At 39.8% G+C, this 25,668-nt stretch overlaps 1 protein-coding gene across 3 annotated transcripts in view; it reads left to right on the top strand.

Moving 5' to 3' along the window:
* Window positions 1-25,668, top strand: part of LOC124612330 (longitudinals lacking protein, isoforms H/M/V) — a 152,834-nt gene that overhangs the window by 53,001 nt on the left and 74,165 nt on the right. For all 3 annotated transcript variants that reach the window (XM_047140473.1, XM_047140481.1, XM_047140490.1), the window contains 3 exons: window positions 15,847-15,996; window positions 19,689-19,970; window positions 22,109-22,285. In XM_047140473.1, coding sequence (XP_046996429.1) covers window positions 15,847-15,996; window positions 19,689-19,970; window positions 22,109-22,285 — 609 coding nt within the window. The remainder of the gene's footprint in view (window positions 1-15,846; window positions 15,997-19,688; window positions 19,971-22,108; window positions 22,286-25,668) is intronic.

Raw genomic sequence — 25,668 nt, 5'->3', positions numbered from 1 at the left:
ATATAAATGGTTCAATCACAGCGATCCTATACTGTGCAGGCATCCCAGAAGTGAAGAGCAGGAGGCATCATTTCAAGATACATCTTATAAATCCAGTGTTTGTGTTACCCTTAATGGAACTGTCCAAGAAGTACATGTTTGCAATCATTCATTTGTGTCATGACAAGAAGAAATAAAGGAGGACAAGGTAGATCATTTACATAAGGAACTTAAATCTGGAGACCAGTCTCCGCGAGACAGCCAAGGAAGACACAGAACCCTCCAACAGGCTTTAACAGATGTAACCGTAAATAATAAGACATATTAGTTCATTTAAAGGTCACAAGAGCCACTACAGTTTGTCAAAGACAGAAAAATATCTACATATCTGAGTCCTTGAATATACAGAAAAAAAGTTCACTATGTTCTAGTAGTAGTTCAAATATAAGAATGTATCGTATGAAACGTACCACATTGCGATCAGTTCAGATTTCAATGTAAGTTTTAGATATCCATGATCTGATCTTATGGTCTCTATGATGAATATGTAGTCAGGAGGAAAGTTTGGAGAAGGAATAGTCATCATCATCATCATCATCATCATCATCATCATCATCTACTGAAAAGAAATGCAGCTTCATTCTGAACATTGATGCAATGAAACAGCCCGGAATTGCATCTTTGAAAGCAAAAAGTGTTCTATGATGGGAAGAAAAAGCAAAGAAAAAATGTCAAGAGTCCATCTATAGTTGTTGTAACTATGGACTACAGTAAAAATTTCCCTTGGCCAAATACAAAAGGCAAATTAAATTCATTATATATGACAGTTGTCTGTATTTATTTTTAATGTTTACGTTTTGGGAATGGGATAGTTATTATTAGGCATCCATACCACAATCAGTAAAAATTAAACCCTTGTACAATCACTTTGTTGTCCTGTCTGTCTTTTCAGCTGTTTAAAAACATTTTTCTCGGGAACAAGTCAGAGCATATTAAATTGAAATTTGCATCACATACTCAGGTATATCTCCCCCCCCCCCCCCCCCCCCCCTCAATGAACCATGGACCATGCCATTGGTGGGGAGGCTTGCATGCCTCAGTGATACAGATAGCCGTACCGTAGGTGTAACCACAACGGAGGGTTACCTGCTGAGAGGCCAGCCATATGTGTGGTTCCAGAAGAGAGCCAGCAGCTTTTCAGAAGTTGCAGGAGCAACAGTCTGGATGATTGACCTATTTGGCCTTGTAATATTAACCAAATCGGCCTTGCTGTGATAGTACTGCGAATGGCTGAAAGTGAGGGAAAACTACAGCTGTAATTTTTCTCAAGGGCATGCAGCTTTACTATATTTACTCGGGTAAAATATTCCGGATGTAAAATAGTCCCCCATTCAGATCTCTGGGCTGGGAGTACTCATGAGGACGTCATTATCAGGAGAAAGAAAACTGGCGATCTACATATCAGAGCGTGGGATGTCAGATCCCTTAATTGGGCCGGTAGGTTAGAAAATTTAAAAAGGGAAATGGATAGGTTAAAGTTAGATGTCGGTGGCAAGAGGAACAAGACTACTGGTCATGTGAATAAAGGGTTATTAACACAAAATCAAATAGGGGTAATGCAGTAGTAGATTTAATAATGAATAAGGAGTGCAGGTAAGCTACTACGAACAGCATAGTGAACGCATTATTGTAGGCAAGATAGTCACAAAACCCAGACCTACCACAGTAGTACAAGTTTATATGCCAACTAGCTCCGCAGATGATGAGATTGATGAAATGTGTAATGATATAAAAGAAATTATTCAGATAGTGAAGGGAGATGAAAATTAATAGTCATGAGAGACTGGTATTCGGTAGTAGGAAAAGGAAGAGAAGGAAATGTAGTAGGTGAATATGGAATGGGGGTAAGGAATGAAAGAGGAAGCGGCCTGGTGGAATTTGCACAGAGCATAACTTAATCATAGCAAACACTTGGTTCAAGAATCGTGGAAGGAGGTTGCATGCATGGAAGAGGCCTGGAGACAATGAAAGATTTCAGATAGATTATATAATGGTAAGGCAGAGATTTAGAAACCAGGTTTTAAACTGTAAGACATTTCCATGGGCAGATGTGGACTCTGACCATAATCTATTGGTTATGAACTGTAGATTAAAAAGTGAAGAAACTGCAAAAAGGTGGGAATTTAAGGAGATGGGACCTGGATAAACTGAAAGAACCAGAGGTTGTACAGAGTTTCAGGGAGAGCATAAGGGAACAATTGACTGGAATGGGGGAAAGAAATACAGTAGAAGAAGAATGGGTAGATTTGAGAGATGAAATAGTGAAGGCAGCAGAGGATCAAGTAGGAAAAAAAATAAGGGTTAGTAGAAATCCTTGGGTAACAGAGTAATATTGAATTTAATTGATGAAAGAAGAAAATATAAAAATGCAGTAAATGAAACAGGCAAAAAGCAATACGAACGTATCAACAATGAGATTGATAGGAATTGCAAAATGGCTAAGTAGGGATGGCTAGAAGACAAATGTAAGGACATAGAAAATTACATCACTAGGAGTAAGATAGATACTGCCTACAGGAAAATTAAAGAGACATTTGGAGAAAAGAGAACCACTTGTATGAATATCAAGAGCTCAGATGGAAACCCAGTTCTAAGCAAAGAAGGGAAAGCAGAAAGGTGGAAGGAGTATAGAGGGGGGTCTATTCAAGGGTGATATACTTCAGGTCAATATTGTGGATATGGAAGAGGATGGAGATGAAGATGAAATGGGAGATAAGATACTGCATGAATAGTTTGACAGTTTTGGATTCCTTAGAAATTTTGGAACACGTGTGGCAATATTGACTCTACGACTTATCTTAGAAAATAATTATGGAAAGGCAAACCTACACTTGTAGCATTTGCATACTTAGAGAAAGCTTTTGACAATGTTGACTGGAATACTTTCTTTCAAATTCTGAAGGTGGCAGGGGTAAAATACAGGGAGCAAAAGGCTATTTACAATTTGTACAGAAACCAGATGGCAGTTATAAGAGTCGAGGGACATGAAAGGGAAGCAGTGGTTGGGAAGGGAGTAAGACAGGGTTGTAGCCTCTCCCCGATGTTGTTCAATCTGTATATTGAGCAAGCAGTAAAGGAAACAAAAGGAAAAATTCGGAGTAGGAATTAAAATCCATGGAGAAGAAATAAAAACTTTGAGGTTTCCCGATGACATTGTAATTCTGTCAGAGACAGCAAAGGATGTGGAAGAGCAGTTGAATGGAATGGACAGTGTCTTGAAAGGAGGATATAAGATGAACATCATCAAAAGCAAAATGAGTATAATGGAATGCAGTCTAATTAAATCAGGTAATGCTAAGGGAATTAGGTTAGGAAATGAGACACTGGAAGCAAAATAAATGATGATGTTTGAAGTAGAGAGGATATAAAATGTAGACTCACAATGGCAAGGAAAGCGTTTCTGAAGAAGAGAAATTTAACAAGTACAGATTTAAGGATCGGGAAGTCGTTTCTGAAAGTATTTGTATGGAGTGTAACCATGTATGGAAGTGAAACATGGACAAGAAGAGAAGAGATGCTTTTGAAATGTGGTGCTATAGAATAACGCTGAAGATTAGATGGGTAGATCACATAACTAATAAGGTGGTATTGAATAGAATTGGGGAGAAGAGAAATTAGTGGCGCAGCTTGACTAGAAGAAGGTATCAGTTGGTAGGACTGTTCTCAGGCATCAAGGGATCACCAATTTAGTATTGGAGGGTAAAAATCATAGTGGGAGACCAAGAGATGAATACACGAAATAGATTCAGGATGATGTAGGTTGCAGTAGGTACTGGAAGATGAAGAAGTTTACAGAGGATAGAGTAGCATGGAAAGCTGCATCAAACCAGTCTCTCGACAAACATTGAGCTTCTATGTCAGTGCGGTCAAAAGACATGGCCATTTATGGTACATACTTTGATACCCCCAGACTCACTCATTAATACCTGTAGGATACTTCTGCTTGACATAGAATCATCACATTTAGCAAAGAAGGAAGGTTCTATAGTACAAGTAAAGGGCAAAATAGTCAGAAAATTGTTGATTTGTAATTGTATCATACAAAAAAATTCTTCTGTCATTTGTTGTCTGACTTCACACTTGAAATTAGAGCACTCTTGAATGTCTTCGAATCTCTGGAATCGATATCTTGCCAGTATCAATGTTGGCATAACAGCCAAAAATTGTCGAAATCCTAGATTCGCAAAATGGATGAACTTTCTATATACATAATTAAGTTTGTACGGGAGCTTAAGTACGCAAGTCCTACTTGTACCTGACCAATTTTTTTATTATCCAGACAACATCAGCTGAAAAGGAGCAGATGAAGTTACAGCATTGCTTCATCATTTTGTACACAATTTTTCAAATCTATATATCAGAAATCTAGAGATCGTTTGGGACTTCTGCAGAGGGCAAAACAAGAATGCCACTGTGTTCAGATTCTTTCACCATCTAGTCAATACAGAAAAATGACTGGGCGTTGTTAAAATCATATTCCCCATAAGACATTATTCGTGCCTTGGTTGTGGTAGAAAGTACAGTGGAGCCACAGTATTTCAAGATTCTGTGCAATACAAGATGGTCTTAAGAAAATTAAAATTTTACATAAAACTAGAGTAGAAATATGTTTTCATATGTGGTCCACATTTACATTTTACGCACTTTCGAAATTGTGACATTTTGAACTTATGTTACATGTACAATACAGATAAAACTGTCACACTTAGTATTTTTGTTCCTAATGCACAGAAATAACTTTGGCCTCGACTGCTAATGCATTTCTATTACAGATGAACAGGTACCATTAGGTTTTGAGGAATGTGCAGCGACAGTGATCGTTAAAATACTTCAGTGTACTGTAACACTGCCGTATACATTTTCAAATTTTGACTGACAGTTGTTGTATGTACTGTAGTTGGTTGTTTAGTAACATCTGAATTGTAGTGAACCCACTAACTGTGTGTTTCTTACTGCTTTAATTCATACATGACAATGAGTGGTAGGATTAAGAGAAAATTTGTGCTGTCGAACGTGAAACTGGAAGCTTTAAAAACACTAGACAAAGGAGAAGCCAACGACCTTGCCACAGTGGTAACACCAGTTCCTGTCAGATCATGGAAGTTGAGTGCTGTCGGGCTGGGCTAGCACTCGGATGGGTGAAGGTCTGATTTGCTGAGCGCTGTTAACAAACATGGTGCACTCAGCTCTTGTGAGGCAAATTGAGGAGCTACTTGATTGAAAAGTAGCTGCTCAGGTCATGAAAACTTACGATGGTGGGAGGGCGGTGTGCAGATCACATGCCCCTCCATATTTGCATCCAGTGATGCCTGTAGGCTGAGGATGACATGACAATCGGTCAGTACTGTTAGGATCTTCAGAGATCTGTTGAGATGGAATGTAGTTTAGTTAGACAAAGGAGAAACATTAAAAAATCTTACTGCTGAGTATGGAGGCAGTGAAGTGACAGTTGGGGTTTGGCGTAGAAAGAGAGGCAAAATTGAGAAGTTTTAATCAAACAAATGTTCTGTTTCGTAATTTGAATGGAAGTCAATGAAGAAATCTGAGTATGAAGAAACGAGTCAAGCTGTTCATTTGATTTACTCAACAAAGACAAAAAGAAAATCAAATTTCAGGGCCTATTCTGCAAGAAAAAACTATATTTTTTAGAAATAAGTTAAAGAAAGGTGAGGACAGTTTTGATGCAAGTTCAGAATGGCTGGATAGGTGGAAGAAGCAACATAGTGTAAGGCAGCTTGACATTTTTCGTGAAAATTTCTGCAGAGTCTCAAACTATTACACAGTTTAGCGAGAAATAAAGAAAAAATGTACAAGGAGAAAATCTTACTCCTGATCAGCTGTATAACTGTGATGAAATGGCGCTATATTACGAAATCCTGCCATCTAAAACTCTAGCCTGAAAAGAAGAAAAATCTGCCTCGGCCTACAGAAAATATAAAGAGAAGTCAACAGTTAGTGCTGCATCAAATGCAAGTGGAAACCAGAAACTGAAGCTGCTGGTGATAGTAATGTCTACTAATCCTAGAGCTTTAAAAAATGTCACTGCTTTAGCACTACTTGTTACATATGTCCACCAGAAATCTGCGTGGATGGACAAATATTTTTAAGAAGTGGTTTTTTGAACATTTTGTTCAAGAGACCCAGAGATACCTAAAGAAAAAGTGCTTGCCTTCCAAAGCAATCTTAAAGCTTTGACAATGCTGGTTCATGCCCTAATGAGGAACAATTACAATAAAATGGTATTTGCACATTGTTCTTACTGCCTAATGTCATGAGTTTAATACAGCCTATGGATAAAGGCATTTTACAATGCTTGGGAAGAAGTGTCGTTGTTTGCTTCACACACTTCTACAAACACAAGATGAAGGAACCATCAAAGAATTTCTTATAAAAAAAAAAACTGCGATAAAAGATGTAGTTTACTGGATAGCCGATTCATAGTGGAGACACAAAACAGATGTTGGCAGAACTGAGGAAAAGTTTGCTGGATGTGAAAATGCTAATGCGAATGATGCTTCAAAATAGAACAACAGTTTGAAGTGACAGATCTTGCAGTTATCAAAATGGTTACTGAACCTTCTGAGGGCAGTGACAGCGAGAAATTGCCTGAAGTAATTGTACCAGTGACCACTCACACCGAGGGTTTGGCAGTGCTAGATGTGGCATTGCATTATATTGAGCAGCATGCGGAAGTTACTATAACTGACACCATGCCTCGTAGATGGTGGCATAACACCGCTGCCAAAAAAATTAGGTTTTATTTTAAACCAGAGGACAATGGACAATTTCTTTAAACTATAACTTATATTTTTGCAACTGGATATGCTTGCCCATATATGTACATACAACACAGTATGTACTACATTGTTTTTATTATTTTTTTGTTATTGTGCTCATTAAACACTTATTCGTGATTTAACCATTGATTTGGTGATATTTTGTATTATCTGTGTTTTTTGTAATTCGAGGTAATGTCAGCCTCAGTTAGCTCGAATTATTGGGTCTCTACAGTATTAGTATAATTGACCAATGTCAAATGCTGAAGGAGTGGTGTCAAGTTTTCTGGAATTTCTTCATGCACCCTTTGCCACCTGTTGTCATTGATGTTGAGGAGCAGCCAAATGTAATCAAAGGATGGACTGCGCATCTGGATAATACAGTATACGAAAAGAAACTCCCTTACCAATCCAGGACAATAAGAGAACAGGAAATCGCACAGTGTAAGGAAGCACTGGTTTAGTTTAGAAGCAGCCTGTTACTAAGTTTCGTTACTGCTACCTGGGAGGAAAAGACAAGCTACTTACAAGCAGAGTTCAACCTCCCATCTGCTTGAAATCAACATACTGTAGCTCCTTCATGACAGTAAATGTATAAGTTTTTCTGTTCCACAAAGTGAGTTTCTATTTTTTGAGGTCTGTAACTATTTGAATTTAGTTATCCTGATTATTTTACTGACAATTTGAAAATATCTACTGAAGAGTGCAGAGATTTGCAAGACCAGAAAATATTTTGCTGTAGTGAAGTGCAAGTGTATTTAGATAGTCTGCTTCTTTAGTCCCACCCATTTAAAAAGGACAGAATAGTATCTCATAATGTATTGTTATAAAATTACATTTATTGTAATGAGAAATTAAAAAGTGGTTAGTGTTTGAAATCTAGTGGCTACTTGCAATATGTTATCGACTTGGCATATTTTTCCTATGTACAAGTTGCTTAATTAGATGTATATAATTTGAGCGGTATGATCACCTTAAACAGAAATAAAGAAAAAAACATGATAAATTGAAAGATTTTGAGCCTTGAAACTTTAAATTTTGTCTCCTGAAAAAAAAAGGAAAAAAAAGGATTTACAGATTTTTTTTTTCTCCTGGACTCATCATTTAGTATCAAGTGTCTTGCAAGCAACCTTCTTTGTAGGCCAAGTGCCACACCAATGAGCCAAAGTCTGACCACCTGCCTCACCTACAACTAAGCCTATGTGATCATTCCGTTTCAGGTTCTTCCAAATTTTTACACCCAAGTATTTGTTTGAGTGAACGGATCACATTTGTGAATGATTATATTGTAGTCATGGGATACTAACTTTTTTCATTTTTTGAAGTGTGCATTTAATTACTGAATGTTCGAAGCAAATTGCCCGTCTCTGCACTACTTTGAAATCGTATCAAAACTGGCTGAATATTCATGGATCATTTTTCAGACTGTACTTCATTTCAGATAACCGCATTATATGCAAAAAATTTGTTACTATTAATATTTTCTGCCAGGTCATTGTATACAACAAGAACAGAAGGGCTCTCAATACACTTCCGTGGCACACACCTGAAATTATTTCTACGTTTTTTTATGCATTTGTGTCAAAGGTAACGTGCTGCATTCACCGTACCAAGAAATCCTTAAATCCAGATACAGATAACTGTACCTTCATTAATAAGCGTTGATCTGTCATTGAGTCAAGTGCTTTTTGGAAGCAAAGAAATACAGCATGTTCCTGATTACTTCGATCCAGTGCTTCCAGAAAGTCGTGTAAGAAAGCAGTGAGTTGGGTTTTGTATCATGAATATTATTAGAATACAAATTAAACTGGGGTATTACTCAGGTTTTTCTTTGTATAGGGGCATCTCCCTCTCTCCTCCCCCACCTCCACCCCACCCCACCCCACCCTCTCATGATCAGTGTAATGTCTTACATTCCTCATCAATGCAGACAGTCATACAGTAACTCCAATTGTGCCAGCAGGGTATACGTAGTTATGCCAGCCTAACATTTGGTTCCTGAAGAGACAAAGGAAACTTTTCAGTAGTTTTAAGAGAAATAATGTGGATGTTTGAGCTGATGTAACTACAATGGCCTTGCTATGTTGGTGCTTCAAACTGCTGAAAGCAAGTGGAAACTACATTCATTATATTCCCAGGGACATGTTCAGAGAATTTAGAAGGAGAAATGGATAGGTAGATGTTACCTATAAGTGAAGTGTAGTGGCAGGAAGAACAAAATATTTAGTCAAGTAAGTGCAGGGCTGTCAACACAAAATCATATAAGGGTAATACAGGAGTAAGGCTAATAATCAATAAGAAAGTAAGGTCACGAGTAAGATACTACAAACAGCATAGTGAACCCATTATTGTACCAAAGATAGACACATTAGTACACATCTACGCGCATATTTGCTGTACATATGATGTAGGGATTGAAAAGATGTATAATAAACAAAAGAAATTACTCATAACTTTATGGGAAATGAAAATTTAACTGTGATGCAGATTGTAATTCAGTAGTCCAAAAAGAGTAAAAAGGAAAAATAGTATGAGATTGAGAGATTTGTTGACACTAGATTGTTTCAAACAACTGAACTTTAGGATGAAAGTAACTTTTACGTGATGTGTCACTGCTAAATAACATACTCAACAAAACTTGAACCAGACATAGATAACTGCTATAGTATAGTGTAGAAGGTAGATGAAAGAAAAAAATGTGCTGTTAGACGAACAGAAATGACACCTTTATTCAAAAACTATAACTACACTGAAGTCATTGTGATTTATGATGGTCCCCTGAACATTGCAAAAAAAAAAAAGAAGAAGAAGAAGAAGAAGAAGAAGAAGAAAGAAATTGCTGCACACCATTCTCAGTAGGGTGTGTGATCAACATGGATGGCAGTACATGCTGTGCAGTGTGCTTTCATGCTGACCATAAGGTTGGAAGCAGTTCTTGTGGCAAGGAATTTCATTTCTCCATGAGCGCAGTTGACAACTACTAGATGGTCATCTAGTGCGTGTGAATGTGCTGCAATACGTATGCTCAATGCATCTCTCACGTGTTTGGTGGAGTTTAAGTTGGGGGAACAGACAGACCAGTCAGTTTGTCAAATATCCTGTACAACATCTAACAAATAATTGAGGGCTTAGAGGAATTTGTGGCAGGCTGCATCGAACAAGTCAGAAGACTGATGATGGGGGTGGGTAAATAAAGAAAGAGATTTTGAAAGCATAATTCAAAGTGCAAAACATTTTCAGATGCTGATTTGACCTGGCTGTAGTATATTGGTTATCAGCTACAGATTAATATTGAAGGAACTGCACAAGGGTGGGAAAAAGTGAGGGGGCCTGGATAAATAGACAGAACCAGAGTTTACTGAAAGTTTCAAATGGGACATTAGGCAACTATTGACAGAAACAGTGGATGAAATTCCAATAGGTGTATTTCATCCACAGTGGATGCAGTTGAACTCTGTGACTGTTCTTTTATAGGTGTAGAGTAATAACTGCTACCAGTCATAGTTGAAGGGGACTTTATTTAACACACAACCAGCTTCAGGCTTGTATCCAATCATCAGGTGGTTTACATTCATGTACTTGTTTCCATACTCGATGTTGGAGATCACTGTTTAAATAAAAAAAAAGACAAAACTGAAAAGATTGGAAGGGGCTAAGGGACATGTGTTGTAAAATATTGTAGTACTTACATATAGCTGGTATGTCCATATCATTTTCACATTATAATTATCACATTTTTTTTTTTTTATGAATTCTTGCTGGCAGATGATTTAAGGTTAAATAGACTGCCACCACCATTCCTCAAAAAAAAAAAAAAATTAAAAATAAAAGCTAGTTGTTAAGCTGGATGGCATCCATGTGTTCCTGCTATTTTATAGTGAACTCCTTCCTGTCTGACCTATCAACTAAGTTTGTTAGCAGGTAGCTTGGAGAGATGTTGTGAAGCCTGTAGAGGGACAAGGGAAAGCCTTTGGGGAAAAAAGTAGTTGAATGAATATCAAGAGCAAGGCAGACGGTGTTAGTTATTTGCATGTTTTGTGGATCGTAACTGCAACCTGTTGCGATGATGTGGAATGTAAGTCAGTTTTATAATTAATGTGCTCCATCCCTCCCTCCCTCCCTCCCTCCCTCCCTCCCTCCCTCCCTCCCGGAGACCAACTGTATCAGCCCCACCCCATTCCTAACTGATTAAGTAATTAAAATATGCCGGCCGGAGTGGCCATGTGGTTCTAGGCGCTACAGTCTGAAGCCGAGCGACCGCTACGGTCGCAGGTTCGAATCCTGCCTCGGGCATGGATGTGTGTGATGCCCTTAGGCTAGTTAGGTTTAATTAGTTCTAAGTTCTAGGTGACTGATGACCTCAGAAATTAAGTCGCATAGTGCTCAGAGCCATTTGAATTAAAATATAAATGTTCTTGGCACGACAGATCACTGTGTCAGACATGTTAACCGTGCAAGTTGTTCTCTGCGAATGGTTGCATGTTGAGGGCTTTGTTGAACACTTTTTGAGTGCACTTGCAGTTTTCCTCTGTTACTTTCCTAACTCTACAGGAGAAAGTTTGATTGCCTTATCTCAGTGTTCCCATTGGAAGTAATCTCTGTTGGTCCCAGATCCTAATGTGCATTCAATAGACAGTGAATTTTGCAGTGGTTTGCAGAAAAATTATGATGCTACTACAGTGAAAGTTCCAGAATACTGGGATGCCACCTGATTGATTCAATTTCAAAACTAGGAAATGGGTTTTCATAATGAAGACTATCTGAGAGCCAGTCTACAATCAACTTTTGCGTCAAGTCATGGAGCCTAATTACAGCTATTGATCATCAGATTAATTCAGCCAAATAATCTCCATATTACTTAAATGGCAGTAAAAAAGCATACTTAAATCTTTTCCTGTGTCAGGTTCACTTTTATGTGAATTTAATAAGCATACCCAGGACGTACGTCCTGCCTGCCAGAAATCTAGTTGTAGAGTGGATACATACTGTTTCTTGGGGCACTGTTAACTTTCAAATGTAACTTGTATATGGTGAAATAAACAGCCGAAGTACAAACATGTTGCATGTAAGAATGCAAATACTTACACTCCCTATCAAGCTACACAATTTCTTACGTGGCTGCTCAGTGCACCCTTTCAATTGTTCGATCTAATTTGCCAGTCATTTCATGAAGTGAAATTATTTTTGTAATCATAATCTGGAAAAGCAATGTTCTACAGAAAAAATGTAATAAAATTAAGAAGCAGTTTTGGACACGTAGATAGATATTTAAAAATGGTTACCAGTTTCAGTCCATTTTAGACCATAATCAGAACATAGTGACACAGAGCAGAAACTGTATGTATGAGGCATGGATGTCATTGCAGCTCGAAGACAATTTTGTCCATAGGAAAAGTACTCCAAATTGGCTAAGGAAAGCATATGCAGTACACCTACACCTCCCCCTTTGTGCAAGAGTTAAAGTGGATCATACCTTTGATTCAGAACCAGTTTGAACTGAATGCAGTTGTGCAAGAGTGTCCAGAGTGTTGGAAGTTAAGTTGCATTTGTTCAGTGTATTGCAAGCAGGGACTAGCAAAAGTATGTGTTGCTACGGAGACTTACGAAAAGTTATAAAGGGCTTATGGAGAACTTACTACATCCAGGGCATATGTTCAGGTGACAAAATACCATTTTATTTGGCCAAGAAGTAGTGGAAGGCAAAGCTTGTGCATAGATCCAAAATGTGAACAACAAATGATAATGTGAAAGTAGTGAACTGATGATGAGATAGATAGATAGAGAGAGAGAGAGAGAGAGAGAGAGAGAGAGAGAGAGAGGGGGGGGGGGGGGGGGGAGGAGTTAATTTGAATTTCTTAAGTGTCCATCTTATTAACAAAGGATGTGGATGCATGAAAACTGTGCAAAATTTGATCCAAAGAACCTCACAACTACTAGATAAACAATAATTGGGAGGGTGTGTCAGGAACATCTTCAAGTGATCTTCAAAGCGAGTCTCTTCATTCACATTATCATAGGTGACTAGGCATGGTTTTTCAGATATGATCCCAGAATTAAACACCAAAGTCTGGAGTGGCATAACGGTAAACTCTCCCTGTTCAAAGAAAGTGAGAATGAGCAAACCCAAAATCAATGCTTTTGCCGTCTCCTCGTCTTCCTGTCTACAGTTCCTGGATTCCCCATTAAGAATATGTACCTCCAGAACAAATTTTCAGTCAATCTTCTTATTGAGATGCTCTTGAAAAACTCAAGGAAAGCTGTACCTGAGCATCCAGGACTGGATGTACTCGGATGTGCATCGTGGCTATGTGCCATCACACAACTATCTCTGTCCATCTATTTTTGGCAGGAAATGGTATCCCTGTAAGTTCCTCAGTCCACCTATTAACTGGATCTTGGTCCGGTGACCTCATTTTATTGCCCTGTTTGAAATCTACTTAAAGGGTATTTCTCTGATACTTCCAAGTGTAACTGATCAGCTGAAGTTTATTTTAACAGAAGCCTTCCAGGATTGCAACAAAAACTGGAAACATAACATTTGCCACTGTGTAACTGTCAAACTAGTACAAAGGGGACAACCTTGATGTGTGAAAAATAGTAGAATTCATGCTTATGAAAAAATTGCTCTCGTTACATTTTTAACTCATATTTGTGTAACTAGAATCCACATAGGCAATAAAAAAGATTATACAGGTTTGCCACATCTTCTGGAAATCAGGGCATTTCCAACACATTGTGAAAATATCAGGTCCCTCATTCCTACTGCTTCTCCTATTCCTACCACTCCCCTCAGCTTGCAGTCAGTGCTGCCACCACTTCTTGCCGATAGCCTAGCAGATACCAACGAGAGGCAGGTTATGCATGAGGAGTGGTTTGTTTGGATCTAATTCTTAGAGGCTGTAGATGCAGTGGCCAGAGATGTGGTCATTTGTGCGTGAGTTGTGTCTGGGTATTTGTGTGAATGTGTGTACTTTCGTTTTCTGATGAAAGCCATGGCTGAAATTCAGTTGAGAGTGCGATTGTCTTTTCTACGTGCCTGTCTGCAGCTCAGCAATCATGTTTACGGTGAGTTGCTACCTATCCTCATTATTATTGATTCTCAGAGTATTTGAACAAGTTACCTGTTGCATGGATTGACCAATGTGGTCTCATTTCATCAACATGCTGTCCGTGGCTCGAGAATAGCTGGCCACATGGGTGGATATACACAATGAGGCAAAACTGGAGTCCGTTTCTGTGGGTATCTGTAATGGATTGGGCCTGCCGATCTGAAGCACATTTGGTCCTCACTAATGTGCAGGCCCTGCCTTTTGGATCTAGTCTCACCGATCTGCCTGCAGGCAGGGTCTGTTTGTGTGTGGCATAATGCAGCGGATTTTCATGGTTTATCTTTCTGCAGAACTGTTTTGAAATAGGCAGGGCACATTCTGAAAAAAGTTTGAATAATATTACTATCTACTAGTAGTAGTGAATTAGTTACTCCAGAATTAAATGCACAGAGAGAACTTTCTTAGGACATTGCATTCTGATTTCTGTTGTGCAACTGACACTGACGTTGTCGACACACCACTTTCTATAGTTCCTAACGTTCTGACGACTTAAAGTGTGAGTGTGGATCTGTGTTATATCAGCTTATTCCTCCAAGCCATCTTCCACTTCTTTACGAGGTGACTGACGTGGAATTTGCAACCATCTTCTTTACTGAATAGCTGGCTGCTGGAAACCCTCTTGACTTCTTCTCTGTCGAATAATGCTAGGTACATGAATTTTCAGACTCTTTCTACTTATGACATACAAACTTTAGTTTTTGTCAACTAACGATGTATTTGACCTCCATACACAATAAAAATCTCACTTTCCACATGAATATGTAACTTCCTGCAAGTTTCTTGTACAGTTGGACGTGAGAAACAAATAGAGTTACAGTTAAAAGAAAGTTGGCTTGGATACCATGACCTTTCTTAACATGAATCGTAAAATGAGTTGCCTCTAACAAGGTCGCGTCAAGAGTCTACAAGAGTACTTATTCAACTGTTCTAATTTTAGTAACAATAGTCAATGACACAATGAGCACAGAGCTGCATATAAACTCCATGGTTCTTCCTTACACACTCACTAAAACATCTATGGATTGCCCGACAGGTACTTGTCGGTGCCGTCCAACTGCTGCGTCTACTTTCTTCCCGCAACTGATTTTAAACCTGCACACACAATCTGGCACACAGTAGGTAGGATTCTACCATCCCACACTCATATCCAGAATATCGTATGTTGGAGATGGTGGAAGGCTGAGTGGTTCTAGAATTTACACAGAAATTCTCGAATCGGTACAAGTTACTGTCACGACATGCTGAATTGTGACTGTATATAATGTCGTGTGCCTTTGTCACTGTGTGTGTATATGTGCCTTTAAACATCATGTTAACTGAACAGTTCACTTTGTGTCTTAGACATTCTTTTTAATAGTTAGTGACACTCTCTCCAAGTGAAAAAGGAGTGGTGACTGTCAATATGATAATATGTGAAAAAGAAAGTTTTTTGTAGTCTGACTACACTATGTAATTAAATAACAATATAAATAACAACAGATACAACATAATATTTATGGCCTGAGATAAAAATGGATCACTTTCAATGTACTGAGTGAGCTGCAGCTCCTTTCTAATATTTCCTAACCTACTCTTTTTCAACCGGATAAAGAAATTAACAGTTCTCAGAACCATAGTAGTTACTGTCTACTTTGGCATGTCTGTTTTTCAGTACTTTGAATTTTGAATGTAAGTACATGCCAGCCACTGTATCTCCAAGAAATTTTATAGTTTTCTAGAATGAATTTTCCTTTTGATATAAATAAATATTTACATTCTCCATCACCTTTATTTTTATAATAGTTGTGTAGGTAGTTTATACAGTATTTCATAAATTGCTACATTTTGATCATAGATTGTTGTACACTCCAAGAAGAAAGTTTGATATTGTGAGAAAATTGAAATTTAAAAAAGTGTAACTGTTTATATTTTTATCTTTACAGGTTGTGCTGTCAGCATGTAGTACATACTTCGATACAATATTTTCTCAGTACGAAGAAAAGAATCCTATTGTGATTTTGAAGGATGTTAAGTTTGCAGATATACGAGCACTTGTTGAGTTTATGTATCGTGGAGAAATCAACATAGATCATGTGAGTATCAGTGCCTTGGTTCATTCTGCTTGGAAATTTTAATTGATTATATGTTTGTGATCTAATCAACTCACCTCGCAGCTCCTCATGCCCTACCATCCCATTATCATCGTAAGCACTTTGCACTAGTAAGAGGATTGGTTCCTTCCATTGCCACACCAGATCACGTCGTACAGGACATTTCAGACAAGCTGTGGTGATTATAATTATTAAATTTGGCACTGAAATTTATCTGTGGCTCAAATAAAAATCAGATTAGTTATAGTCAGCAATTATTCTCATTATTTCCCCAGGTAATAATTGTGAAATATTGTTTGGGTACACTGGTCATGTAGATCAGGGCAGATAGTCGAGACCTCAAGGAGCTAGTCAGCAATAGCTGAGTTTGTGTTTCGGAACTCTGTGTGTGTGTGTGTGTGTGTGTGTGTGTGTGTGTGTGTGTGTGTGTGTGTGTGTGTGTCGCAGGAACTTGAGAGCTTGTGTTGACTTCAAGGGTGGAAATTATTGATACAACCTCAGTAAATGTCCCTCAAACTGAAGGCAAACTATGCGCCCATCGAGTGGTTTGCTGTTGAAGCAAAACGGTAGATAGCAAACAATCTCCGAAGCGTTTGCTGTATTCCTGTTGCATTGGACTTGCTCAGGTATTCAGGGCTGTGCTCTTTAGCATTTACTTCCTTAGTTCCTCTCTGAGTGAAAGGGTGCAGTTGTATGACACTGGGCATTTATTCATGGGGAGGAGCAGTTCAAATTCTTGTCTGTCTATCCGGATTTACATTTTGGAAAAAATAACTAGCTTCTACTCTGTGTCTAATGACCTTATTGTAAATGGGGCATTAAACCCATGACTTAATCTTCCTTCATAGATTATCATTGGAATCAGTGTCCAAACTCTTAAAATTTCCAAAGTATAATCATACAATCTGGGAGAAATCAGGCTGAATCTGTGTAAAACTCCTTGATGAATAATTCTTGAGAATGATAGTTCTGAAGAACTGTAACAAAATACTTGTCTCAATACATTTTCCTTAGAAATTCCTTCGAGAAAATTTCACAATTTTATGTGAATGAATCTGGGAGGTAAAATAACATTCAAATCTTACCATCTATATGCAGATACCAGACGGAGATTTAATTGACGACTCTTACAGAAGTAAAATTCACTGACAAGACACACCAGTTATAAATTGTTGGACCAGTTCTAGAATATTATTTATGAGGTTGGGACCCGTACTGAATCAAATTGAAAGAAGACACAGTGAACAATCAAATACTAGCTGTCTGATTTGTTGCAGATTGGCATAGTCAGTGTGGAAGTGTCATAAACTGCTCAGCAAACTGCAGTGGAAAATTCAAAAAGAAAGGCATTATGAATTGTGGAGAACCTTTCTCTCGAGATTCGGGGAGCCCATGAACAGCAAAAATGAAGAAAATTACTGGCTCCAACACGCACCCCATGTAATAGCCACATTAACAAAATTAGGTTTCAAGATTACGCCGAGAAATACAAGCAATTCTTTCCGTGTTGCCTCTGTAGATGGAACAGTGGGACATAGAAATTATGATATACTACTAGATCCTCTGCCATCCACTGTAGAATGGTTTGTGGAATAGAAGATGAAAGCAAGAATTTGTTTTTCCTTCTTTTCCAAACGAGCCTTTTTACACATATTTAAATAATCTTAATATTATCATACATTAATTGCTTTAGGTCTTAAATATACTGACAGAAAAAAAAATCGAGGAGGAGTTGTGACATAAACAAAAGTGGGTAAGCATGTTTGTACATCTGAAAGATGATGTCTAATCCAATTTCATGCCAGTCACGTAAGAGTGGCGCTAGTAGTGCCATTATGAGAACAAAAATCAGATTTGCTTTAAATACACTCCATAACAGTTGTGAGCATTAGTGCCTCTGGGACTGGACTGGTGAGTTGATGTGTGTTAAGAATATTTTTAACACACAAGGACCATTAGCAACAGCTCACTGAGTTTGAATGATGTGTAATAGGGCTATGAGAAACAGGATGTTCCTTCTGAGATACTGCAGTGTACACCATTTTGTCAATGTGCTGACTATTAAAAAGAACACTACCTCCATTTGATGATAATACAAATTTCTGTTGGTAAATTAAAAGAAAGGTACTAATCAAACAACGGAAAATCCAAGATGGAATGTAGAGTAGTTTCAGCTCTCTGGGACTGCAGACATCAAGGCAAGTTGCATGTGTGTGTGTGTGTGTGTGTGTGTGTGTGTGTGTGTGTGTACTGCTGACAAAGGCCTTAACGGCCGAAAGCTATAACTGTGTGAATCTTTTTATTGAGATACTGCTGATAGACTTGTTATGGAATGTAGCCACCATGCATGATTGCTGCCTGTGGTGGTCATGATAATGTATGAACACAAGATGACCAGGCTCCGGACACCCACATGGCACTACCAAGAGAGAAGACCACCATGTTTGGCATGTAGCTCTGGTGCATTATACTGCATCTGCAGCAGCAAATTGAATTGCATTTGGCACTACAGTGACAAAATGAACTGTTACAAATTGGTACAGCTATGAGCCAGAAGCCTTGTAGTGTGCAATGCACTGACTGCATACCACCACCATTTGCATCTTCACTGGCATCAAGCAAAAGCTCATTAGAGGGCAGGGTGAAGGTCTGTTGTGTTTTCTGATGAAAGCTGGTTCTGCTTTGGTGCCAGTGATGTCTGTGTGTTGGTTAGGAGGCCTGTTGAGGGCCTGCAACCAAACTGCCCGCATGCTGAAAACACAGGACCTACACTTGGCATCGTAGTCTGGGGAACAATTTCATATGATAGCTAGAGCACTATCATGGTTATCCCATGCACTCTGACTGCATATTTGTACATCACTCTGCTGATCCGATCTGTTGAGCTGCCATTCATGAACGGCATTGCAGGGTGTTTTTTCCAACTGGATAACACTTGCCCACAAACCACTATTGCAACCCAACATGCTCTATAGAGTGTTGACGTGTCGCCTGGACCTGCTCAATCACCAGATCTGCCTCCAGGCGAGCACATGAGGGACATCATTGAACAATAACTCCAAAGTCATCCATGAACCGCATGAACTGTCCCTGCATTGGCCAACAAAGTGCAACAAGCATAGAACTCCATACCGCAAACTAATGTCCAGCACCTGTACAACACAATGCATGCAGATTGGTATGCTAGAATTCAACAATTTGGCAGTTACACTGTAATGCACTCACTTTTCACATTTGCAATGGCTTATCTCGCACTACATCAACATGTGATCTTGCAATGTTAGTCACTTAAATATGTTACCTAGACATATGTATTCTCAAAATTTCATTGCTCTACATTAATTACTTTTTGGTGTGTCTTTCTTTTTTTTCTTTAAATCAGTGTGTATATAGGACTAACTTTTAAATTGCTTCCGGAGCTTATGTTTATTCTTTTGATCAACATTGGAAATCTCATTGACTTTACTTTGCTTATCCTAATGTTTATTGTATAAGCATAGAGAGAAAATTCTAGGTTGATAACTATTTAACATAGTTAAGGTCTGCGATTTCCGTTACGTTGTAAGGTCTGCGATTTCCATTACGTTGTTTCACCTATTATATTCTCTGATGTTTTCTTGTTTTTCCCCTTTCTTACTGTAAGTTCTATGGCAAATGAGTAATTTATATTTCAGTCCCATTTGGCTAGTTTACTAAAAGCCGCAGAAGACTTGAGAATTAAAGGCTTGGCAGAGGTTTCCTGGCGATCTGAAACCCAAGCAAATCAATCTGTAGAGGAGAATGTGAACAATACTGACACCCGATCATCACAAATGGACACAGTGGTCAGTGATAATGAAGTTGAACCACCACTGAAAAGGAGGAGAGGTCGTCCTCCCATGGATGCAAGCAGTCCTGTCTTCCATCCAAAAGTGACAAGTGTGTCAAGTGTTGTCACCAATGAAGCAACTTTTAGAGTAAGTCCTACAAAATAATTTATTCTATTGCTCATTTTGAATTAGTTATATCACATTGTAGCCGCACGGTTGGAGGCGCCATGTCACGGATTGCGCGGCCCCTCCCGCCAGAGGTTCGAGTCCTCCCTCTGGCATGGGTGTGTGTGTTGTTCTTAGCATAAATAGTTTAAGTAGTGCGTAAGATCGATGACCTCAGCAGTTTGGTCCCTTAGGCATTCACGCACATGTTGTCATCACTTTGTAATAGTAAATATGTTCATTAAATGCTTATACTTCTCATTAACTTCAGAGTGTATGGAACAATTAGTGTTTGTTTTTCCTTTTCTTTTTCTTTTTTTCCCCCCTCACTGAAAGTTATTGAAATCTGCCATGTTTTCATTTAACTTTGGAATATATTCTGAGTTAAGTTCTAGATTTCTTATATGTGGGGAAAGTAACATTCGCATGTTGGGTAAGTCAAAAAAGCTGTATCTTCATCAGTTATTAACATTAACTGAAGCCTTCAGGAACTTCCAAGTCAGGTTTCAACTAGTGACCCAAAGCATACCAACCAGCAATGCTAATCACTACACCACTCAGCATGCACCACAGCTTACAGCATTGCTCCCTCTCCTGGAGAAACAGCAACCCACCGATTCAGAAGTTCTTTTTGTATTCAGCTATTGCACCTTAGCTCGAAATCATGTCAATGGTCCTGTTATGATGGTGCTTGCGGATCCTTGCGACTTGTGATGAGGATAGTTCCTCCCATCAAAGATGTAGTTTTTTTGAACATCGTATCACTAATCTGCACCTCTGGACTGTAGGATTGTTTTATACAGAGGGCATGGATGACATCTCTGCCCTTTGTCTTCTTGATGAAGGTTTGTAATCCGAGACTTCACCTGAAGCATTAGACGAGTAGTGAAAGATATAATACAAACCAAAGCAGCCCTTTAGTAACTTTTCCAATAGTCCTACTTTCTGCAGAGCCAAAAAATCCAAACCAAGTCTCCTAAACTGTATCTGTGCTTTGCACTTTAGCACTCTTGGTCCTTCTCCTGGGCGTCGAGAGTCGGAGCCAACTGTCTTGCGTCTTCAGTCCTGGTGATGTTTCACATAGTCATATTGATCATCATCTGGCAGAAATGGGAACAATGTATCCACTGTCATTTTGGCCTTGTGACCATGTAGCAGGAAGATTGGCCTGAAGCCTGTAGTGTCTTGCTTCGCTGCATTATACTGAGTGTCATGATTGACAGTATGATCTTTCAGTCTCTCTGTTCAACATCAACATACATGAATGGCATACCTGCCAACATCTTATCAAAGTGAAGTGTTCTGTGAGGCCATTCATTTGTGGTTTGGTCCCTTCCGAATCTCTCTCTCTCTCTCTCTCTCTCTCTCTCTCTCTCTCTCTCTCTCTCTCACACACACACACACACACACACACACACACACACACACACACACACACACACTCACTCTCCATTATTGTAATATTTCATTAATGTGTATTTCCTGTACTGTATTTGTTGTGTTTCTAAAGATTATCTTTTGTAGTGTGCACATTTGTGAGAGTTAACTTGGGTAAATGAATCTGCATGTGTTTACAACTGTTCTGAATTACAGTTGTAATTGTATTGTCCATTCACCTGTTAGTTAACTAAAGTACCAGAATATTATAGGTAAGAAAAATTTTTGCCTGCTTTCAGAGTGATGGAGAACAGCATCAGTCATTTCCTTTCAGGCTTTACTTAACCAAATGCAAATTTCAACTAATAACTAGCCATTATCATTGCAGTATTTAGAGTTTTAATACATGCCCTATTATGTCAGCTGCTGCTGTTTGGGCTAAAACTAGAAAGGAAATGACGGATTCTTGCTCTCCATCATTTTGAAAGTCATATCACACTCATTGAGTGCATTCCACATTCTTAGTAGAAGGTAATTTGTGTGTCTGCTTCTTCTTCAGATGTAAAATAATAAAAATGTGGGTAGTGGAAATATCCAACAGCATTTCAGTAATCTTAAGTCAAAGTGCTTGGGAAGACTAATTCGTAATTTATATCCATATCATCAGTACTTCGTCCATTCTGTGTATGATCTTGATGAGGCAAGTTTCATTTGATAAAATATGGCTTTTTTCTTTCGTACAGGACAGAACTGGGACATCTGATGCCGAAAATGAAACTTCAGCTTGGGATGAAGCAGAAAATGAGGTGATTAATTGTGATACTTCAGCAGAAGCTACTCCAGCTGCATCTTCAGTGAGTGTCCAAAGTTATTCAACACTTCTCTCGCACCTCGCCAAGGGCACCCCGACCCCATCACAGGTACCTCACCTCACCACACTGCATGTTAATTTGCTGACACATTCATACTTTTGTTTGTTCTAAATTTGCCAGTGATTGTATTTTGCATTGTTTTGGTTCATAATTATTTCTAAGGTATTATTCAGAGAGAGAAATCCGCAGTTCTTGGCTGCTTATTTGCTTGCTTATAGTTCCTCTGACTCTCATTAAAATATCATTGTGAATTACATTTCCAGGAATCAAGGATTAAAGGCATATTTTCCTCAGTGCTAGCTGTTTTTTGGGTGGCACATTCTGACTCCGTAGTCAGCACAAAGTTGAGGCTGTAGGCTAGCATAGTTTGTTTTTTATGGTTCTGTACCTCAGTCGGTAAAAACAGAACCCTTATAGGATCACTTCACGAACCATTTGTCTGTCTGTCAGACCATTAACACCCCTTTTTCTCGTGATATAAAGTTTAAATTTGTCACATACAGTTCTTGGCGGTGTGAAAAATTTAAGTTTTGAAGTCAAACCATGGAAACTCCAGGTTGATATATCAACAATGTAAGGGAAAGATAGATTGTTAACGTACCGTAAAGATGATACGACACATTAGCTTTTAGCAACAGCGGCTTTCAATGGAAGCAGCAATAAAGAGGGGGCAGGGAAGGGGAAGGGGTAGCAGTGTACGGATGAGGGGAGAGAAGAGCATAAGAGCACTGTCTGGCAGTGTCTGCAGGGACTAGGGGACTAGACTGCCAATAGGCAAAGTGTTGGGTGGTTGTGAGGCAGGGAGATGGAGGGGGGGGGGGGGGGGGCGAGTGCGTTGGCAGACGGCGGCACACAAAATGGATGGGAGGCAAGAATACATAGGCAGTGATAGGACAGAGGGTTGGAAACTTTTGGGTGGAAATACGGGGATAGTATGTTGCCTTAAGTTGAAGCTGGGATAATTTCAGGAGCAGAGAATGTCTTGTAAGGACAACTCTCTTTTGCGAATTTCAGGAAAGCTGGTGGTGAAGGGGATAATCCAGATGGCTTAGGTAGTAAAGCGGCCATTGAAGTAAAGCATGTTATGTTTAGCTGCATGTTATGCCTCAGGATGGTTTACTTTTCTCTTTGGTCACAGTATGGCGGTGGCCATTCATTCTGATGGACTGCTGGTTGGTAGTCATACCAATATAAAAAGCTGTGGAATGATTGCTGCGGAGTTGCTATATGATGTGGCTGCTTTCACAGGTGGCCCAGCCACTGATGGGGTGGAATAAGCATGTGACAGGACTGGAATAGGAAGTGCTAGGTGAGTGGATTGGGCAGGTCTTGCACCTGGGTCTTCCACAGGGATTATATTCTTGCGGCAATGGGTTGGGATTTGAAGTGGCATAGGTGTGGACTAGGATGTTGTAGAGGTTGGGCGTGCGAAGGAGCACCATTTAAGAGGGGTAGGAAGGATATTGGGTATGATGTCCCTCATTTCAGGGCATGGTGATAAGCAATCAAAGCCCTGGCGAAGAATGTGGTTCAGTTGTTCCAGTCCAGGGCAGTATTGGGTGACAAAGGGGGCACTTCTATGTGCTTGGTTCTTGGGGGTGGTTGGAGGATTGGGGGTGTGAGGAGGAATGGCATGAGAGATCTGTCCACAGACCTGGTCTGAGGAATAGTCCTGTCTGTGAAGGCATTCGTGAGACCCTCAGTTTAATGGGCAAGGGAGTTCTTGTCACTGTAGATACACCATCGCCAGGTTAACAGTCTGTATGAGAGGGATTTTTTGGTGTGGAAGGGTAACAGCTGTTAAAATTCAGATACTGTTGGTTATTAGGTTTAATGTGGACAGAGGTGTGGATGGAGCCATCAGAGAGGATGATGTAGTCATCATCCAGGAAGATAGCATGCTGGTTTGAGGAGGACCAGGTGAAGTGGATGGGAGAGAAGGTATTGAGGTTGCAAAGGAACGAAGATAGGATGGTTTGACCCCTAGTCCAGATCATGAAGATGTCATCAGTGAACCCAAACCAGACTCCTCCACTTATAAGTTCTGCCAGAGTGATCCCATATCATAAGTACAGGAACTGAACCACGTTCTTCATCAGCACTTTGATTACCTAACATCATGCTCAGAAGTGAGGGATATCCTACCCTAGATCCTTCCTATCACTCCCAGTGTGGTATTCCATCACCCACCCAAACTCCATAATACCCTAGTCCATCCCTATGCCAATACCAATCACAGTTCCTTGCCTCTAGGGACATACCCCTGTGGAAGACTTGCCCAATCCACCCACTGAGCTCTTCCTGTCGTAGGTTTACCCTACCCCACCAGGGGCCAGGCCATCTGTGAAAGCAGTTATGTCATTTACCAGCTCTGCAACAATCATTGCACAGATTTTTAGATTGGTATGACTAACAACCAACTGTCCACCACGATGAACACCCACCACCAAGCTGTGGCCAAGAGCAAAGTAGACCACCCTGTGATACAATGTACAACTGAACATAACATGCTTGATTTCAGTGGCTGCTTCGCTATCCAAGTCATTTGGATCCTCCCCTCCACCACCAACTTTTCTGTATTGTGTAGATGGGAGTTATCCTTACAAGTCATTCTCCGTTCCTGAAAATATCCCAGCCTCAACCTAAGGTAAACTACTGTCCTCCACACTCTACTGTCCCACATGCGGGTGCTGGCGCGCACGCGCGCATTTACCTTTTGGGTGCATGTCTTTTTGCTGTACAGCGGACCCTCCATTTGATGAATATGGACACCCACTCCTTGAGGGAAGCCGCTGTGTTCTGCCGGTCATGTGCATTAATTGACGCAACCATCGTTCTTCACACTCGCCAGGTCTGGTTGATACGAACAAAAATGAAGTACGGGAGTGTAAGTCTCTTGGTTGTTTATCCTACAGTGAGGCTCATCAGAAATGTGACTTTCTTCATCCTGTTTCTATGGCATCTAATTTTGCCTCTGTTACATCCTTTCGTCTCTTCCCTCATCCTTATCCCTGTCTGTCTCACTCTCCTCTCACCCTCCCCTGCAGTTCCCATGCCATGCCCTCCGGGTGCCACTTCCCTTACCTGACTGGAGGAATGTCCCCATTCTTAATCGCCTGTCAGTGATGGACCCCCCTCCTGAGGCTCCTCCAACCCCTCCTTTTGCTCCCCCCCCCCCCCCCCCAAGTGTCTCTCAGACTGGAGACTTCACGGCAAACAGACCTCCTATGCCCATATGCCCACAGCCCTAACTGCCCTCCTTCAGCAACTCCCCCCTCCCTTTCTCCTCCTTGGGGATTTTAATGCCCATTAGCTCTTCTGGAGCAGTGCTTTATTGTCTAGTTTGGGTCTTCTCATAGATCAGTTTCTTGTGGACCACAACCTGTGCATTCGTAATGAACCCATTGTAATGCCACTTGTGGCACTTTCTC

This window comes from Schistocerca americana, chromosome 1, assembly GCF_021461395.2.
Source record: "Schistocerca americana isolate TAMUIC-IGC-003095 chromosome 1, iqSchAmer2.1, whole genome shotgun sequence".
In the NCBI taxonomy this organism is placed as follows: Eukaryota; Metazoa; Arthropoda; class Insecta; order Orthoptera; family Acrididae; genus Schistocerca; species Schistocerca americana.
Note: the sequence above shows the minus strand (reverse complement) of the source record. Positions and strands in the feature narration are given on the sequence as shown.